This window comes from Pleurodeles waltl, chromosome 9, assembly GCF_031143425.1.
Source record: "Pleurodeles waltl isolate 20211129_DDA chromosome 9, aPleWal1.hap1.20221129, whole genome shotgun sequence".
In the NCBI taxonomy this organism is placed as follows: Eukaryota; Metazoa; Chordata; class Amphibia; order Caudata; family Salamandridae; genus Pleurodeles; species Pleurodeles waltl.
The window spans coordinates 113176309-113195599 of record NC_090448.1 but is presented as its reverse complement, the minus strand read 5'-3'; the positions used below and the strand labels follow the sequence as shown (position 1 = coordinate 113195599).

The 19291-nt window shown below is 45.2% G+C and overlaps 1 protein-coding gene across 6 annotated transcripts in view; it reads left to right on the top strand.

Moving 5' to 3' along the window:
- Positions 1–19291, top strand: part of CHL1 (cell adhesion molecule L1 like) — a 434380-nt gene that overhangs the window by 404774 nt on the left and 10315 nt on the right. For all 6 annotated transcript variants that reach the window (XM_069206369.1, XM_069206371.1, XM_069206370.1 and 3 more), the window contains one exon: positions 10124–10196. In XM_069206369.1, coding sequence (XP_069062470.1) covers positions 10124–10196 — 73 coding nt within the window. The remainder of the gene's footprint in view (positions 1–10123; positions 10197–19291) is intronic.

Here is a 19291-nt window from a genome sequence, read left to right as displayed (position 1 = left end):
TCTGGCCCTCTAGCCAATCACCAGTATGCCATAGCCCAGCTCCAGATGACCCTGATTTTTAAACCCAGCATCCAACCCCTGAACATTTGGTGATGCAGACGTCCACCAGCAGAGTGAATCCTAGCACCTTTCTGACTGCTCTTCCAGACAGAGAGAGGAGAAAATATGGAAAAGAAGGTTTTCATTGACCAACTTTGCATTGATGTTGGTCAACAACATCTGCCTTCTGGGAAATTACACTCATGCACTCTGGGATAGGTTAGTGAGAATTTACAGGCCATCCCAGAAGGTGTATAAGCTTCCTTCGCCCAAATCATTCAGGGTGGCCAGGATGTGACCAAGTTTGTCATTAGATCAAGTCTAGACACCACTGTTTTTTTTTTAGGACAGGCAATAGATACATGAGTAGTGATTCAGCACCAGCTGTAGATGAGGGCCATAAGATTTTCCAGGTATATCCTGGCTTCCCTGCCGGTTATGCCCATTTGATGAGTTCATCCTTCTCAGCTAAAAGTTTTGAGTAGTGAAGGATTATTGCTTTGAAAAACAGGTCCATCAGGATGGGCATTTTGCAACTGGCATCAGCACACAAAGTGGCAGTATATGCATCTGTGTTGGTCACTTGTGGGTGGAAAGCAGTAAGCACAGAACTGTATGGCCCCACCTAAAGGCATGCAACACCACTGCTTTTTGAACTTTCAGATCCAACCAGACACCTGGTGATACTGACAAGGTGTATTTAGAGCATCTCTACAAGAAAGAGCATTATTGAAGGTTAGTAACTTGTTCATTTCCATCACAGATAAGACTAACTTTAAACCTTAGTCATGTTCCTTCCAAGAAGGAGCACAAACGAAATATGTGTCAATAGCAAGTAACTCAGGAGAGCACTGCCAATACCCTATTGAAGATGCTGAAGCAGTTGCCATTTCCGATGGCATTCATATAAATCTGTAAGCTCTATACACATACTATACACATACTATTAACCACCAAGATGTCAGATGTAATTTAATCTGTTGGTTAGCATAGGATAAATTTAGAGTTGTGAACAACCTCACTTTTTCCAAGATGTATAACATATCATTAATATTTGTACACAGATGACATAAACCCATTTGCTGTGGTGTAGTGGAGCCCAGTGCTGGCTCACCCATGTGGGTGCTGAGGATGCACCTCTTATATTGTGTCCCCCAGAATGTTTCCTTCATATAGCAATATTTTTTTTAACTTGCTATTAAAAGGACGATACAAGGGCATCATTGAAAAGCACTTCACTTAGTCGCACTCCTTCCTTTCCCAAATGATTTGATGTTCAGGTGCAGCCATTTTAGTTAGACAAACTCATATTCCTGAGTTCAGTGACTCCTTCAGCTCAGCAGAGGCAGGGGCTTCTGAGCTAAGCTCCTTTTGGAACTGGAGGAAACAATTCAGATATTTATTCTGCCTGAAAAAGAGAGGCAGCAATCACCTCACCACCCCAACCTGACCCTAGATTAGACTTTCAGGAAACAGGGTCTGTGCTTAGCCTAACATTAACATTTGCAGTCTACAAGCCCTTTCTTTCAGTATTTAGGAGCCTGATTCACAAAGGTAAACTTACACTCCAGTGTAAGTTTACTCTTGTTTTAGTATTCACAAACTACGAGTTGATAGTAAATTTGCAACGTTAAAGACTCTGCAGTCAGGGATGAGAACTCTGCACATAAAAAGATAGGTCTGCCCTATTTTTTATTTGTGGAGAACTCTGTCTGACTGTGAAGCTTCCCTTAAGTGTTAAGTTTAAGTTAAGACTCAAGTGTTTAATAAGTTGCCTCACTAAGCAAAGACTACATTTGTTTTATTTATCAGATAGTTTATGAATATTTTAGCACATCCCTCTGCAGAGTCAAAGAGGAAGCAGATAAAATCTGAAGCGGGTGGTCATGTTCCCATTTAGTATAATTTCAAAACAAGGCTGCTTAACATACAGGTTTAATATTTCAAATGTTTTTCCTCCTCCTTGGCTGATACATCCATAAAACCTCACAAAAACCCAAGTAGTCTCAGGTTTCCATTTCATTTAATAAAATTGATGGTTTTAACTTGCACTATTCCTAGCTGTTATGGCTTTTTCCAATCAAAATAAGTAGCATGTGTCTCTGCAGACCTACCTTTTCTGTTCGTAAGGTTTACACCCTGCACTGCTCACTTAATTATCAAAAAATAGATTGTTGAACAAAAGTTCTCTTTTCAGATATAATTGCTTCATCACCTCATCAACAGTAGTAAGTGCTGGAGGGGCGTGGCTTGACCTGCAACAATGGCAAATGTGTGAATGTTCCGCTCTGCTTAGGCCCGACAGATATCCTTTTTGCACTGCCCCATCTGGGGTCGGAGACTGTTGCCGGCTGCAAGGGAGGAACAGGGGCACAATTGAGAGGCCTCTGGTACTGGTCGGCGCTGCAGGGAGTGAGCCGCAAGAGAATCGTGTGACTGGGAGCCCCGGCCACGGCTGGTGAGGCGGTGCTTGCGGCTAGCGTGCATCTGGAGGAGGTGGCTGGGCTGCAACGGACTTGCACGGCCCGGAGGGCTCAGAGGCGCCTCAACCTAAAGAGGAGGAGCAGCGGGGGCCATGCAACAGGGCAGCACTGGGCCCCAGGGCCCCACGAAGACACACCGAGGGAGTGAAACAGTCCCCTCGCTGATCAAAGCGAGAGATGCAGACAGGCCCGAGAGGGGTGGCACATGCCGGAAGAGAAGCCTGACCGGACCATCCTGCACCTGTAGCGCACTGTGAAGCATCGAGAGGTGCGCCTCTGGAGTGCTGGTTGGTCGGCCGCCCTGTGGTGGCACAAGCCAGTGGACCCGGAACCACTTTGAGTACAGCGTGCCTCTTGCTCAGGACACCCAGGATAAGATAGGGACCAGCTGGGGACCATATGGACTCGGCCCCTGATTAATCCATGCTGCCACCGTGATCTATTAAGAGACATGTAGCGTTTCCCCAGCAGGGCAATAGACAGGGCTACTGACATTGGTGGCAACAGGCCACGTCTGCACTCCCACACCCTTGGATGACATATTGGAGGGGAGTATGCAGAATACTAGGGAAGGGCACAATTGGCGACAGCCCATCCCACAACTTCGGGCCCTCCATTGGCCAGCCCCACCTTGTGGGGAGGAAAGTGACTTTGAACGAGGCCATGGGGACCCTTTCGAAGATACCACTTGTCGTACCGAATGACTACCAAAAGCCAGAACATAGCTAAGTCATAGGGGCGGTGTAGACATGGTGATCCCTGTCCCGCACTCCTTACAGGCCACACTGGACACGATCCTGGGAGCCATAGAGGAATAAACAATGCTTCAATGGGAAATTGGCAAGGTGTCACCAGAATAGGGCCTGTTGAGAGCGGACCACCAGAAGCTAGTGGACAGGGTCCAACGCACTGAAACCATGCTCACAGATTTAACTCGAGTGCATCAGGAGATTAAAGCTACCATCTTACAGCTGACCGAGCGTATCCAATGAGTGGAACGACGGGCCGAAGAAGCTGAAGGTCGGAATCGGAGGAATGTGCGAGTTATCGGTCTTCCGGAGGGCGTCGAGGGCACTGACATTATGACCTTCCTGAAGAAATGGCAGAGGTCGCCCAGGAGCAACTCACCCCCTTCTTTGCATTGTAAGGGTCACATTGGGTGCCGTCGAAACCGCTTTCTCTGGGACGACCCCCACTAGAGGTAGTGGCTAAGCTGTTGCATTACAGGGACAGAGACGTGCTGCTGCAACGAGCCAGAGAAGTCGGGCCCTTCTGTGCTGAAAATGGAACAGTAACAATCTGCCCAGACTTCACGGAGGAGGTACAGACCAGGCGTGCTTCTTATGCAGCGGTGAAGCGGGAACTACAAGATGAGGGCATTCAGTACTCGCTCCTGTTCCCAGCCAGTGATCATAGAGGGGCAAACTACCTTCTTCCAAACCAGAGGAAGCATGGAAGTGGTTGGAATCACATAATGTGGGTGGGGAACCCCACACCAAAATGGGGTTGGCGACACAGCGTAAACGCAGGAGAGCAAGGAGACAACGAAATAGGTCCCGACTGAGCGCCGGACCTAACCTCAGGACAGAATGCATTAGACAGAAGTGCAGCCCTAGAGGCAGTGTCATTGCTATGGAACGCAGACCCGACTGGCGACGCCCATGGAGGGGACTCGGGCCACCATACTTATTCCACAGACTCGGACTCGCATCACTCCGATGAGGCTCCAAGATGACCCCCCCAAACCGCAGATGATCTGGGATGATCTTGGCCTGGTGCCACCAACCCCACGATGAGGGTTCTTGTTTGAATTTGGGGCCATGACGGCCACGGACCCCCAGTTTCTCGGCCGCTATTACACAAATAGCGAGAACACTATGGCCCTCATTGTAACATTCAATCAATCACCCGTTAGGGTGTCAAGGTGCTGGGGTTGCCACTGCTTGAATAGCCAGGTCTTGAGTCGTTTCCTGAAGGTCATGAGGTCCTGGGTTAGATGTAGGTTGACGGGGAGGGAGTTCCAGGTTTTTGGCGGTGAGGTGGGAGAAGGATCTGCTGCTGGATATGGTGCGATGGATGCAGGGGACGGTGGCGAGGGCGAGGTTTGTGGAGCGTAGCTGGCGGGTGGGTACGTGGGCACTACTCCAAGAAACGCACATTACTTCCCAAGAGGTGGACAGGCTGCAACGCAGATGGAGAGGGCAGATATTTGCCACCACATACTCAGCATTTGCACAGGGCACACTGATATGGATGAGGGCTGGGGTCCCGTTTGAGGCCATGTCCATAGATTCAGATCAGGAAGGCCGATACATACTAGTAGAGGGCATATTGCACTGTCAACATGTAGTATTGGACTGTGTGTATGCCCCTAATGAGGAGCAGATCCCTTTCTTACAAACCCTCTCTGGATGCTTGGCTAAACCCACGGGAGGACAGTTAATAATCGGGGGGGCTTCAACTGTGAACTGGATACTGAAATGGACTGCTCCCTTCCCCCCTTGCCTGGGGCCACAGCACACAAGATGGCAAAGGGCCTGAACGAGTGGGTAGCACACTGGGGGCTGGAGGACGTCTGGTAGGTTCAGAACCCTTGGGATAGGGACTACTCATACTACTCAGGCCTCCACCAACTGCATACTAGAATAGACCAGGTGCTGTGTACCGGAACTCTTACCCCAGAGATTGCTCACTCTGAATATCTAGGCCGAACCCTATTGGAACACAGCCCGTTACTTATTGCCTGGTGCTGCGCCAGAGTTAGGGCCCCCATCCTGATGCAGAGACTTCAGCCGATGGCACTAGAAGACCCAGCGTATAGAGAAGATCCTAGGTCCCACCTCTTGGAGCACATTCGCATTAATAAGGGATCCACTGCCTCATGACACATAGAATGGGAAGCCCTAAAAGTAGCGACACAAGGCTACTGTATGGGACAATCATTAGGGATCAGACAAACCCTTGAGCTTGAGTTAAACCGATTGGAAAAGGAAATACATGACAGAGACAATGAACAGGGCGAGGATCAGATGGCACGGCAACGACTCCTTAGAACAAAAGAGTAATTCATTCAAAACCCTGGAAAGGCTGCGCTGCCATAATTACCAGAAGTACCTAGCGTCCTTGCATGCAGAATGTTGGCATGGCTGGTGCTGCCCGATGGGGAGTGGGTCCCAATCACAAGTGTTTGTTGGACAGATGGGGGCCACGTGTATGCGCCGTCTGAAATAAACAAAGCATTTAAACATACTACATGTCCCTCTACAGACAACCTGAGGAAGACCTACCACAGTCACTGGGGCATCACTTACAGTCTCTCCCACTGAGAATTCGGGCACTTGTAGACAGGGAGCCCCTGGGGGAACCAATGACTTTGGAAGAGGTAAAGACTGCTATTTCACAACTGGCAGCAGTCAAAACACCAGGCACGGATGGACTCCCTATGGAGTTTTATAAGACATATGCAGATATCCTCGTACCCGCATTGGTTGAGCTTTACACAAAGGCATTCAAAAGGGGCATACTCCTTGCGACGTTGAGGGATGCCCTGGTGGTCCCCTTACCCAAGACCAAATCACACAATGCTTCAGTGACTGATTTCAGACCCCTGTCCATGCTGAATTGTGATTTCAAGATCCTAAGTGAGGCCCCGGCTAGCCGGCTGCACCTGCATGTTCCCCACCTCATACATGAGAATCAGAATGGTTTCATACCTGCGCATAACACCTGCCTGAATCTTAGACAACTATTTTCACTTTTACACATACCGCACAACGAACGACACCCTGGTGCTGTACTACTTTCTGTGGACCTTGAGAAGGCATTCAACTAATTAAGATGGGATTATCTACGGTGGTAATGATTCGAATGGGCCTGGGGGAGAAATGGGCGCAATGGGTCGAACTACTGTACTGCCTATCAATGGCGAGGGTGCGAACTGGCAGGGCAATATCGAATGCTATCTCATATTTCGAGGCACCAGGCATGGATGCCCTCTCTCGCCCTTGCTGCTTGCTCTCACCATCGAGCACCTAGCAGCTCAGTTTCAAATGCAGGGGTGCGGCGGGGGGGCAGTGGGGCTCTGTATATTATATATAGCTCTATGCGGATTACCTACTAATCTATCTATGGGATGGTACATTAGGGATCCCTTGGGCGCTCAATTTACTTGCGGAATTCGGTGGTACATCTGGCCTTAGAGTAAATAGGAAAAAGACACACGTATTTCCACTGATCGTGGGTGTGGAATGCCCCTACTCCTGTCCTATTGATATTACATGGTACCCCCGCACATTCAAAAACCTGGGAATACAAGTGTTCCACAATATGCGAGAGCTCCGGTACGGCAACCTAGGTAAAACACTTCGGTCCTTAAGGACATGTGTGGTGTTTTGGCGCGCTCTTAGGCCATGATGGCCTGAGTGTCATTATCCAAAATGATTTTCTTGACCCTCCTTTTATACTACTTCATTAACCTTCCAGTGAGTATACCGGTGAGCTGGTTTAAAGAATTAAATGTGCTCCTCCGGGAGCTCCTCTGGGATGGGGGCCGACAGCGAACATTTCTCTCCACCCTTCTCCACCCCACTGATGGAGGTGGATTGGGAGTACCGGATTTTGAATTATACTATTTGTTGAGCCAGCTTCAGTGGGTTACTAGTTGGTTTGTGGGTGGGAACTGGCTAGATCTGACCACATCTCGGGGCAACATCCGAGGTGACCTGTTACTGGTGCAGATGCTCAGCTCTCGGATCACCTTACCAGCATGAAATGTAATGCTGACAGTGGCCCTGTCTTGCTGGAAATGGTGTGTGAGATGCACAGGTGCGACTGTGGCCTACTCCCCTGAAACACAACTGATGGGGATACCCTGGGGGACACCGAACTGCATCCTACCAGGAACCAGATGACGGCCTGGACTCAGCCAGGAGCGACAACCTTAGTGGAATGCTTGCATGAAGGGGTCTTGCGTCCATTCAGGGCATTGGTGGAGGAGGGCGGGGTCCCGAGGGGTAATTCCTCCTATACCGGACACTGACCCTCGGTATAAGGGGACTATGGCCTATAGTGAACGCAGGGCCAGCGATGCATAGAATACTCCAACTCTTCTTGACAATAGGGGAAGATACTCACCTGGTTGCTAGGCTTTACAGGGCCATAAGGAGGTTATCCTGGAGTCCCTGCAAATGCTCAGAGCGAAATAGGAGGAGACACTAGGCAAGGAGTTGACGGATACAGAGTGGCAGAAAGTGCTGGCATACCCCCTTAGGGTGTTGCATAAAACACGTCTCGGTTACATCCAATACAATTATGTACACAGAACATACCTGACTCCTAACAGACTCAAGGTAATATATGGTGGCGAACCCAGGGAATGTCCCAGGTGCAATGCTGTAGATTCAGATTTAGACCACATGATATGGGAATGCCCCGAGATACAGAGGTGCTGGCGGGGAGCACTAGAGACTTTGGGGGGAGCCCTTGATACGCAATTGGACTTAGACCTCGCCTTCTGTCTGCTGGTACTATATTCTAGACCCACCTCTAAGAGAGTTGGCAGCAGGTTCTTGGACCTAACCCTGGTACTACTCAGGCGTGGGATTGCCATGGCCTGGAAATCCCCTACGGGCCCGGCCCTGGCGAACTGGAGACAGGATGTATCAACTTGGGCCCAGGCCGAACTACACACACTACATAGGGAGGAGGCCCGGAGGATGTGTGCACGTCCTATTGCTTCATTGTGGACTGAGGTATTGGAGGCTTGGAAAACGCAGAGACAAGAGGTAGATGGGGTTCTGGAAACCGGAGAGGGCACGCCCTGCTAGTGTTGGGCTATGGCCCCACTCTATGTAGAGCAGAGAAAAGACGAAACACATGCCATGCAACAGAGAGTTCTCGATATCTCAATTATCAGAAGTGGGGGGGCAGGGGCCACTGTTCTGATGCCAATACATATGTACTGCCTCAACTGGTTAATCAGGGACTGTGACTGGGACCATCCGGGAGGACCCCCCACTCCTCTATTGGAAATGAGGAGGGATCACGGTAGAGATACTGACCTCCCAAATTAGATAGCTCAGATACCCTTGAAAGCCCCCACCACACCACAGCATGGAAATGCCCCTCCATTTGCATTGTTACATGTTTTAGTTAGTTGTGTTAATAGTTTAAAGGGTAATAGCAATGATGGTAGCAAATAACTTCTGCTCAAAAGGGGAGAGGGGTTGCAAGGCTACGCGACTGCAAATCGATGTATTGTATATACTGGACGCCAGCATTACACGCGGAAGGGCCATGATACAATTCTGTTAATGCTTGGGAACCAGCTGCAATATATGCACTTATGTACTTGTCATGCACCAAGAGATACCACTTCCAGTTAAATATTGTACTTCTATGAAAAAATGCCAAAAAACAAAGCTTTAAAAAAATAAATAATGGTAGTAAGAGCTATATAAATGCAATTTATGCTGCACTTGCTCATGGAAAATTCATAGCTCTATCTTATGTCCCACCACTTTTAAACATATCCAAATTCTCTGATGGAACCATTCAGTAACAAGTAAAGTGTGTACCATTCCGATTTTTCAGGCTGCGTGACAGGAATGTTTCAAATTTATAGCTTTCAAAAAACCACATACTTTGGCACAGTCCTCCTCCAGACGTGCCTACCAGGATGTGGAACTATCTCTCCCTAAGCTTTTGGGAGCAATTCTTCACTTTTTATGCTCAAAACGAATCTTAAATATCTTCTTTTCGAAAGGTATTTGTAAACTGGTCCCTACTAATAGGCTATTTCACTATGGATGTCTTTGCTCTGCAATATAGTTACAATTGTTTGACATTTTTCCTAAATATTTATTAGGGTATACCACCACCCACTTCTGACTTATTTTTAGGCTTCCTGACATACATGCACCCTTTCATTACTCTTCCTATATTTTTTTTACCAAAGTCTTCCAGCTCTCGTCCACCACCTTTTCTCCTTCTCCACTTTAACATTTCTGGCTTCATCCATTGTTTTTCTCATCAGCCTTCCTTCAGCTCCTTTTAAAACTGCTTGCTTCTGATTCTTCTCTGTTCATCAATTTTCCTCCAGTTCCCTTTACAAATCAGTCTCTGATGTTCTCTAAATCCTGTTTCACACATTTTGGACAACAGAATAGCATGCTACAATATAATCTTCTATGCTTTTTGTCTTTATCACACATCACATAAGTAGTATTCCAGTATTTAGTGTTTGTAACATTCTCTAGGTATTTTCATTGCACATTTTGCTATCCAGTCTGTAATGTAATCTTCAAACAATAAGGTGCTCTAGAATTATATGTAAGAGCAGGTGGTAAATAGGAGCATTTAACCCAACCGAATTGGGAATTCCATGCAATTTTATACCCACTCTAACTGGAAATGCACTGTTAATCTGTCTTTTATGGGGTTTAAATCAGAATTGCACAGTACTGGTGAGCTGTTGCCATTTTGTAAGTATAAGTGCTGGTGCAAAGTTTGCACCCATCCAGTACCTTGCAATTTGTAATGATAGATTTTATTAGCCCTTTCAATATAGAAATTCATTACAAGATTTCCATTTTCTTTCCTAGTTAAAGAAAAAGAAGATTTGCACCCTGATCTGGAATCTCAGTCCATTAAAGATGAGACCTTCGCAGATTACAGGTAAATGAATGAACATGTGCATTGTGGTCTAGTCTAGAAACCTGAAGATAGGCATGGGTCATGTTATGATGAAAATGAAGAGATGTTCACAGCTAAATTGAAAAGGAATATGATATTTAATGTTTGAGAAATAAAGTCAAAATGTCAGGATTAATGTGTGGTCCACAGTGAACAAAAAGTAAAAGAAAGTAATAGATTTGTGATTTGGTTCAAAGATAGGGAGACATATACCATTAAACATGATTGAAGGGGTAACTGACAGAATAGAAGATTGTATGTTTTGCACTTATTGCGGGAGTATATTTGTTGACATAATAAAAGATGTCTGAATAAATTAGGGCTACGAAAATTATATTTATTGGAATACTTCCCCACTGAAATAATATCTAGAAAGCTATGTAATGTATCCTTTACCTGTCCTTACCAGTGTTAGTTCATCTTAGACCTGACAGCCTTAGGGTGGTCTCCTCCTCCACTTTTCTGACCTTGTTTTGCTGGTATTAGGACTCTTAGCACTTTACAACTCATATTCTAGTGCTAAAGTGCTTTTTCTCTCTTTCCTTTTAACATGGTAGTATTGGTTTATCTGCAGTTGGCATATTTAATTTACTTAGTCCCTGGTAAAGTGCACTACATATGCCCAGGGCCTGTAAAATAAATGCCACTAGTGGGACTGCAGCAATGATAGTGCCATCCACTTAAGCAGCCTTCAAACTGTAGCTCACCCCTGCCATTGCAGAGCCTTGATGTGCAGTTTCACACTGCCATGCCAATACATATGTCACCCTTAGGGTAGGCCCTGAATAGCCCCGAGGGTGGATGTTATGTGTTTAAAAAAGCAGGATACGTACTTTTACATGTCCTGTAGTAATAAACTCTTAAATTCATTTTTCACTCCTGCAGGGCTTATGTATTCCATAGGATGACATTAGAGTTACCTTATTACAATTTATAAGCATAATTTCCAAATGGGAAGAGAGAATTCTTCCACATTTGGAGTCTCTGGAATCACAATTTAAAGTCCTAAGTTATAGTGTAGTCGGATTTCAAATTGCAATTCTGAAAATGCCACATTTAGAAAGTTGACTGACATTAATTATCAACTCAAATCTTTCAGACACATGGTCACACAAATGAATTAACATGATCGCTTTTGTTATTTCTATTGTTATAACTGTTTTTAGAGAGCTTTTGTGAATTTATGAAATATTATCATAAGTATAGGAAACAAAACATACCATACATTTAGCAATCACATTTTCAAGTGCAATTGTCTAATGGGAAGCATATAGCCCATGCTGATTAATCAACATTACAAATAATACAAGCAGCTAAACATTAAAAATAGAAAAATGCTAGAAATATAAAATTATATCCCACTCCGTGATTATTTGAACAAAGGAAGAAGAAGACTTGGAGGAGCCAACACTAAAATGTTCCACTAGTCCATGCTCCATCACTTAAGCCATCACTAAAGGTCAGAAAAAACACATCAAGCTGGATGTAGGGACCCAAATTAGTGCTTTGAAGAATGGGTTCCCTTAATGCCAAAACCTGATTAAACTGTCTCTCTAAATGTAAAATTGTTGACGAGTTTTCAGACCCCTACTTATTCTGGGTTCTTCTCAGGACAAAGAACTGATGGACACCGTAAGAAACAAAAAGAAAAAGAGCTGTTGAAAGCATTCACATTTTAGTTAACAACCAAGACTTTATATGTGGGCTAATTCTAATGCAATATACAACCCCCATTTCTGTGAACTCACATTTCATGAAGCCAGCACTTTTTCTGGATCCTATTGTACTTTTCAAATTTGTCAATTTTCAAATTGAAAAAATAAAATAAAATACCAGTGGCACTATTAATAGGGTCTACAATTTCCACATCCAAAAATGTGATTGCCTTCTTGTTTTGCTCATATGAAATGTAATGTTGTCATATCGCAGACACCACCAATTAATTAAGGAGCCTGCGGGTCCTACACTAAGTGGATTCCTCTGCTTTAAGAAGTGAGCTGGTATAACGAAATAAAAAACAAGTAGTCTGACATTTAAATTCACCTGATCGGAACATCTGCATCCTCCCTCAACATCGATGCATCACTGCTACCACTGAGGTCGAGGACTTCTCAACGCTGACTGTGCGGCTTGTGATTGAGGAATCGCAACCAGCACTGGCACATCTCCTTCTCTTTCCGGTTGCTCGGCTTAATGATGCATCACCTCAGTCACAAAGGGTTCAATGCCACACATCAAGGGCATCACTTCAATGTCTGTGCAGTTCAACAACAGCACATCATCCGGATCACGCAGTTCGGAACAGAAGCATCGCCTTCACATCATCTTCTTGACACGACCCTCTATTCAAGGTACTTTTCTGCGGGCCCTATGTGGATCCTGTACCGAGCCTGCCCTTCATTGCTGTTGGCCTGACTTTTGGCTTTACCCCAGTCTAGTGTGACCTCAAGCAACCTTTTAGCGCTATTGATTTCTAAGCAGTTTATTCTTTACAAATTCATATCTTAAGTTCTGCTTATTGGATTTTTGTTGTTTTGGTCTTGTTTCACTCCTAATAATATTCTTTATTTTAATGCAATTTAAGTGTTGCCCAAATACTTTAAACATTGCCTCTTAAGTTAAGCCTGAATGCTCTGTGCAAAGCTACCAGAGGGTGAGCACAGGTTAATTTAGGTTGTGTATTTGATTTACTATAACTAGGATTGTGGTCCCTACTTGGACAGGGTGCATACCTCTGCCATCAAGAGACCCAATTTCTACACTTACTCTGACTAGGATTCTGGTTGATGCTTGACCAGGGCTCATACTCCAGTCAACTAACAACTCAATTTCTAACAGTTGTAGTCAAACACCATGTTCACTTTTGTGTCCCACTTTGCCACCATTTCCACATTCCATATCTGTGTGTCAGTGCTTGGTACCATCCATCTCCCTTCATGTAGTGATCTAGCATATCTCCACCATCCACTGTCTACAGCAGATGATACGCTGCACATCTCAGCATTAACATGCACATTTCTTAGCTCTACTGAAGCATGGCAGAGAGAAGTGTTTAGGAAGCAATCTTTTACACAAAGAATAGTACATGTAACTTAAAGAATTAGACAGTGTATATAGAAGAAGGGTTTTCTATTCTAGGCATGGCAGTAAGATATGGATAGGTGTTGAGGAGAGTCGGGCTACATTGCTTCTAGGTTATCAAACAAAACCGTGAATGTGAAAGTGACATGTGATGATTTGGTGACATTTATAGTTTTGATCGATTTCAAGGTGTATTGCTATGTTGTTCTGTACAGCAGCAGACTACAACATTAACTATCTCCTAGCAAGTAATGTAATTACTGGGGTCCACTTAACCAGGCTGTAATTGACTCTAAGCTGTAACATTTTGACAGTGGAATCAGATGATAGTGATTGGCTTCAAATATGCCTATCAGCCTGAAACTCATATTTCTTTGTATCCTTGTTGTTTAGTTTTGTGATGAGCTCGGCAAGTATTGAATTGACTGCCAGAGGGCATTTCCACTACTCACAGGCTGATTTAGACCAGGAGCTCTCAGTACATGGTTGGCTTTAGAGGTTAAGTAGTATCAATGTCCAGACATCTAAAATTACCTGGTTATCTACAAATGTTCCTCAGCAAGAGAAGTTATGATACCTAGTTTTAGCTCTGTGATTGGAATCTGAGGGGTACTGTTAATTGTTTGACAGAAGCCACAATGACTTGAAATGTCAGACATGCTTGGAGAGCTAAATCACTTTAAATAAACCAGGTATATTGGCTTTATCAAGGGTTCACCATATTACAAGAACAACAAACCACATATTTAAAAAAACATCAGGGTATGGGCAAGTGCAGTAATCAATAATAACCGTGGATACATGCAATTATAAGTGTCAATAAAGCATAGTACCTGTCATTAATAGCCACTATCAGCATTATTATTTCCATAAAACATTATAAAATTAACATAACGTGTTTGAGCATTTATATATGCTTTCAGGCCCATAAAAAGCAATACTAAAATCAGCCCTTAGAGAGCACCCTTTTTTGGCCACATAAAATGCAGTCATAGATCCAGCCTCTGGAGAGAACTATGCACTCTTTACCATCTTTGTACACTTTCAGGCCACATAAAATGTAGCCTCAGAACTAGCCCTTAGAGGACCCTAAACTCCTGACTGTGGAGCTAAAGCTCCAGTCTTGGGAGTGTTTGAAATAGTATGTGAAGATTTTGGAGGGTCATGGATTCTTTGGCCCTGCAAACGTTGGGTCCGCTGTTAAAAGCTTTGTTGGGGGAAATTGCTGCACTCCTGCAGCTCCCCCTCACATTTTCCTTTTAATGTTTGTACCCTGCCATCCTGGGGCCACACAAGTAGGTAAAAACCATGTAAATTAGCCTCTCCTGAGGCCCTATGTGGTGCTCCAGCTTGGCCTCTCCTGAGGCACTATGTGGTGCTCCAGCTTTGACCGCCAGGGTTGTAATGAGGGCCCAAAGTCTTAAACCAGGTGATCAGAAAAGTAAATAATTAGGGTGCATTCAATGGACAGATCCCATCTAGCAACACACCTAAAATACCTAATACAAGGAATTGTCCTGCTTAGAATGTCGCTGGTCACTTTTTCTGCTAAGAGCATTAAATATCTGTGATACAACCAAACAAGGTCAATTATGCTAAGAGCCCTAAAGGGCTGCAACTAGTCCCATAACTTTTGGCTGTACTAGGATCTCATTAGGTCTAGATCACATTGCTGTAGAGTTCTCCATTGCAATAGAAATTCCAAATGTCTGTGGTGGAAACTAGTTGGTCTGTTGTAATAGGACCTATTAAGATGTAATAATTGTAGAGCTCTCAGTAGTGCTTGAGGTTTTTTAGGTCCTTGACTGCCAGGTCATACAGTCACTGTTTAGCTTTACAGTGCTCAAATTAAACTAGGAGCTATATTGCTGAAATATTCGATTGCTAGATGCTAGAATGGTTCATAATTGACACCAGTGACTCAGCAGCAGAGCAAATACTTGTATGGTGCTTCGAAACCATTTGGTTTATTAGGCACTGAGGAGCTAACTAATTTGTACTGGACTGCAGTTTTAACTTGCAATTGTATCCTGAAAAGTACTAGAGGTTCCTGATTTCTTATGGTTTGATAGCTAATGCTTGCCATGGATGTCTTTTGTTTGGTTTTACTGTTTTATTCACATTTGCACTGCTAAAATTGACACCAGAGAGGTTGCTAGCTCTGTGGGATATGAACATGTTTATTTGACTCAAGCTCTTTCATAAATAATTTTTTCTGGACTGCATGAAAAACTAATGCATGCAGTACATATTTCAACAGGTTCTGACAAACTCTTCTCTATGGCATTAGGATAACCTCATCGTCTAGAGATTATGTGCAAGATTCACTAAGCCTTTGCGCTGTCCTTGTGTTGCCAAGGCAATGCAAAGAGAGCACAAAGGCTACAGTAACATTTACAATGCCAGGAAAGGACCGCTTTGTGCTGCCTTGCATTACATTTCAAAGAGGTAAGCATTCTATGAATGGAGCATGGATATTCATGGGCATCCACGCGTGGAATTTGACACAATCCTAGATTTACTAAAGGTACTGAGGGGCATATTTAGACTCTGCTTACGCCGAATGTGCGTCAAAAATGTTGACACACATCCGGCGCAAACCCTGCCCCATATTTATACTTTGACGCCCGACCCCACGGATGTCAAAATCCCACCATGTGCGTAATTTTTTGGAAGGGGGAACCTGCCTTGCGTTAATGATATGTAAGGTAGGCGTTCCCTTCCAAAAAATGACTTTAAGGCCCGTGCGCCTTATTTATACTCTGGCGTCATTTTGACACTCAGGAGGGGGTGGGCCTTAAAAAACGGCGCACAGCTTGTTGTGCACCGTTTTTTAACGCCTGGGTCAGGGCAGGCGTTAAGGCACCTGTGGGCTCGGAAGGAGCCCAGAGGTGCCCTCCCCAGCCCCCAGGGACAACCCCTGCCACCCTTTCCCACCCCAGGAGGACACCCAAGGGTGGAGGGACCCATCCCAGGGAAGTTGAGGTAAGTTGGGGTAAGTATTTTTTTCTTTTTTTTAAGTGGCATGGGGGGCCAGATTTGGGCCCCCTACATGCCACTATGCCCAATGGCCATGCCCAGGGGACGTATGTCCCCTGGGCATGGCCATTGGGCAAAGGGGCATGACTCCTGTCTTTTCTAAGACAGGAGTCATGTCAATGGGGGTTGGGCGTCAAAACAATGGCGCAAGTCCGGTTTGAGGCCTCATTTTTGCCTCAGACCTGACTTGCACCATTTTTTGACGCACAACCCCCATTTTTCCATATGCCGGCGCGGCCTGGTGTGAGTCATTTTTTTTTACGCGTACCAGTCCGCAGCGCCGGCTAACGTCATTCCATAAATAAGGCGCCCGCATGGCGCGTTGGAATGGCATTAGCTGGCAGTAACATTTTTGACGCACAACTGCGTTGGCGCAGTTGTGCGTCAAAAAGTATAAATATGGCCCTTAATCTAGGACTGTGCCAAAAGCCTGTGCTTACCACAAAACGGCATAATGAGGACAAACATCTTTATTTCTCCATAATATTTAATCTTTGTAAGTGTGATGCCTTCTGCATTATGCAAAGAAAGAGACAATCAGCTCTATGGATTGTTTTTTTCTGCAAGAAGGTATCCCTTCTTGTACTAAAACAATTGTGCCCGTAATGCAGGCACCTTTGCAATTGGTGCTAGGCAGCACACAGTGCACCAGTGCTAGGAGGGAGTAGAAGTGTGCCATATCTTAGTAGGTGGGATGCATGTCTGCTCTCTTTATATCACATAGCACAACTACTTTTCTTGCTGTTCTGCATTGTGTTAAACTACAGTTAATATGCTCCCTATATTTGAACCTCTTTCAGTTTACCGGTCAAACACCTAACACCAGTCCCTCCATTTTTGGGGTCTGTTAGAAATGGGGTCTTTTGTTGGCAGTCAGGTTACCCCCTGTCCAAGCAATGACTCTCACTCTAGACAGGGTAAACGAGAATCACCCTCAGCTAATCCCCGCTCACCCCCTTGGTAACTTGGCACGAGCAGGCAGGCTTAACTTCAGAGTCCAGGTGTAAAGTATTTGCAGCAACACACAGAGTAACTCAGTTAAAACACTACAAAACAACACAACACAGGTTTAGGAAAATAGGTAATATTTATCTAAACAAAACAAGACCAAAATGACAAGAATCCAACAAACTCCAGTCAAGTTATGAATTTAAATAGCAAAAAGAGTCTTAAATCATTGAGAAAACAGTACAAACACTATCAGTGTTCAAAAGTACCTGGGTAGAGTCAAAATAACAATGCATGGGCAAGTGTGTGTCGGAAAAGGGCAGCGATGCGTTGATTTCTCACCCGCAAGCGAGACCATGCGTTGTTCCTCCTCCGGTCGGGTCGGCGTGCGTCGTTTCTTCTCTCCGCAGGAGAGTGATGCATCTATCCTGACAGGCACCTTGGGTCAGGGCAGGCTTTGCGTCCTTTTTCTGCGCCCAGCAATGTTGCATCGAAAATCCGGCTGCACGGTATCATAAAACCTCGCTGTGTGGGTTGCAACATAATCAGCCTCCATCAGTGGGTGTTGTGCATCGTTTCTCCAGCCGCGTTGCGTCGGTCTTCCAGCCGTGATGCCGGTAGAGCATAGATTTCAGACGCAAAGCCCATGGTGCATCGTGTCTCTGCTGCGTCTCGGAAGGTGCATCAAAAATCTCCCCGCACAGCGGTATGTGCATGGATTTTCAGTCTTGGTCTGCCAGCTTCACCTTTCAAGGGCTCAGGAACTGGATAGGGCACCACTTGTCAGGGCAAGAGTCTCAACAGAGAGTCCAGGGGTAGGCAAGGGGAGTCTTTAATGGCCCTGAGACTTCAACAACAGGAGACAAGCTCAGGTCAAGCCCTTGGATATTTCTTCACAAGCAGGAATGCACAACAAAGTCCAGTCTTTGTCCCCTTTCACAGGCAGAAGCAGCAACTGGAAGGATATCTCCACGAAGCACACTCACAGACAGGGCAGCACCTCTCCTCAGATCTTCAGCTCTTCTCCTTGGCAGAGGTTCCTCTTGATTTACAGAAGTGATCTAATTTCCAGGTGCCCTTCTTTTACCCAGTTCTGCCTTTGAAGTAGGCCTACTTCAAAAGAAACTCTGTCTTGTTTGTGAAATCCTGCCTTCCCCAGGCCAGGCCTGAGACTCATACCAGGGGGCTGGAGACTGCATTGTGTGAGGACAGGCACAGCTCTTACGGGTGTAATTGACCACTCCTCACCTCCCTCCAAGCACAGATGGCTCAACAGGATATGCAGGCCGCACCCCAGCTCCCTTTGTGTCACTATCTACAGAGGTGTACCAACAGCCCAACTGTCAAACTAACCCAGACAGGGAATCCACAAACCGGCAGAGTAACAGATTGGTTTAAGCAAGAAAATGCCTACTTTCTAAAAGTGGCATTTTCAAACACACAATCTCAAAACCAAGTTTACTAAAAGATGTATTTTTAAATTGTGAGTTCAGAGACCATAAACTCCACATGTCTATCTTCTCCCGAATGCAATCTACGCTTTAAACATACTTAAAGGCAGCCACCATGTTAACCTATGAGAGAGATAGGCCTTGAAACAGTGAAAACAGAATTTGGCTTTATTTCACTGTCAGGACATATAAAACACATTTGTATATGTCCTACTTTAAACATACACTGAACCCTGCCCATGGGGCTACCTAGGGCCTACCGTAGGGATGTCGAACATGTAAGAAAAGGGAAGGTTTAGGCCTGGCATGTGGGTACACTTGCCAAGTCGAATTGGCAGTTTGAAACTGCACACACAGACACTGCATTGGCAGGTCTGAGCCATGTTTACAGGGCTACTAATGTGGGTGGCACACCAGTGCTGTAGGTCCACTAGTAGCATTTGCTTTACAGGCCCTGGGCACCTCTCGTGCACTGTACTAGGGACGTACCAGTAAATCAAATATGTCAATCATGGAAAGCCAATACAGTACATACACATTTTATATAGGAGCACTTGC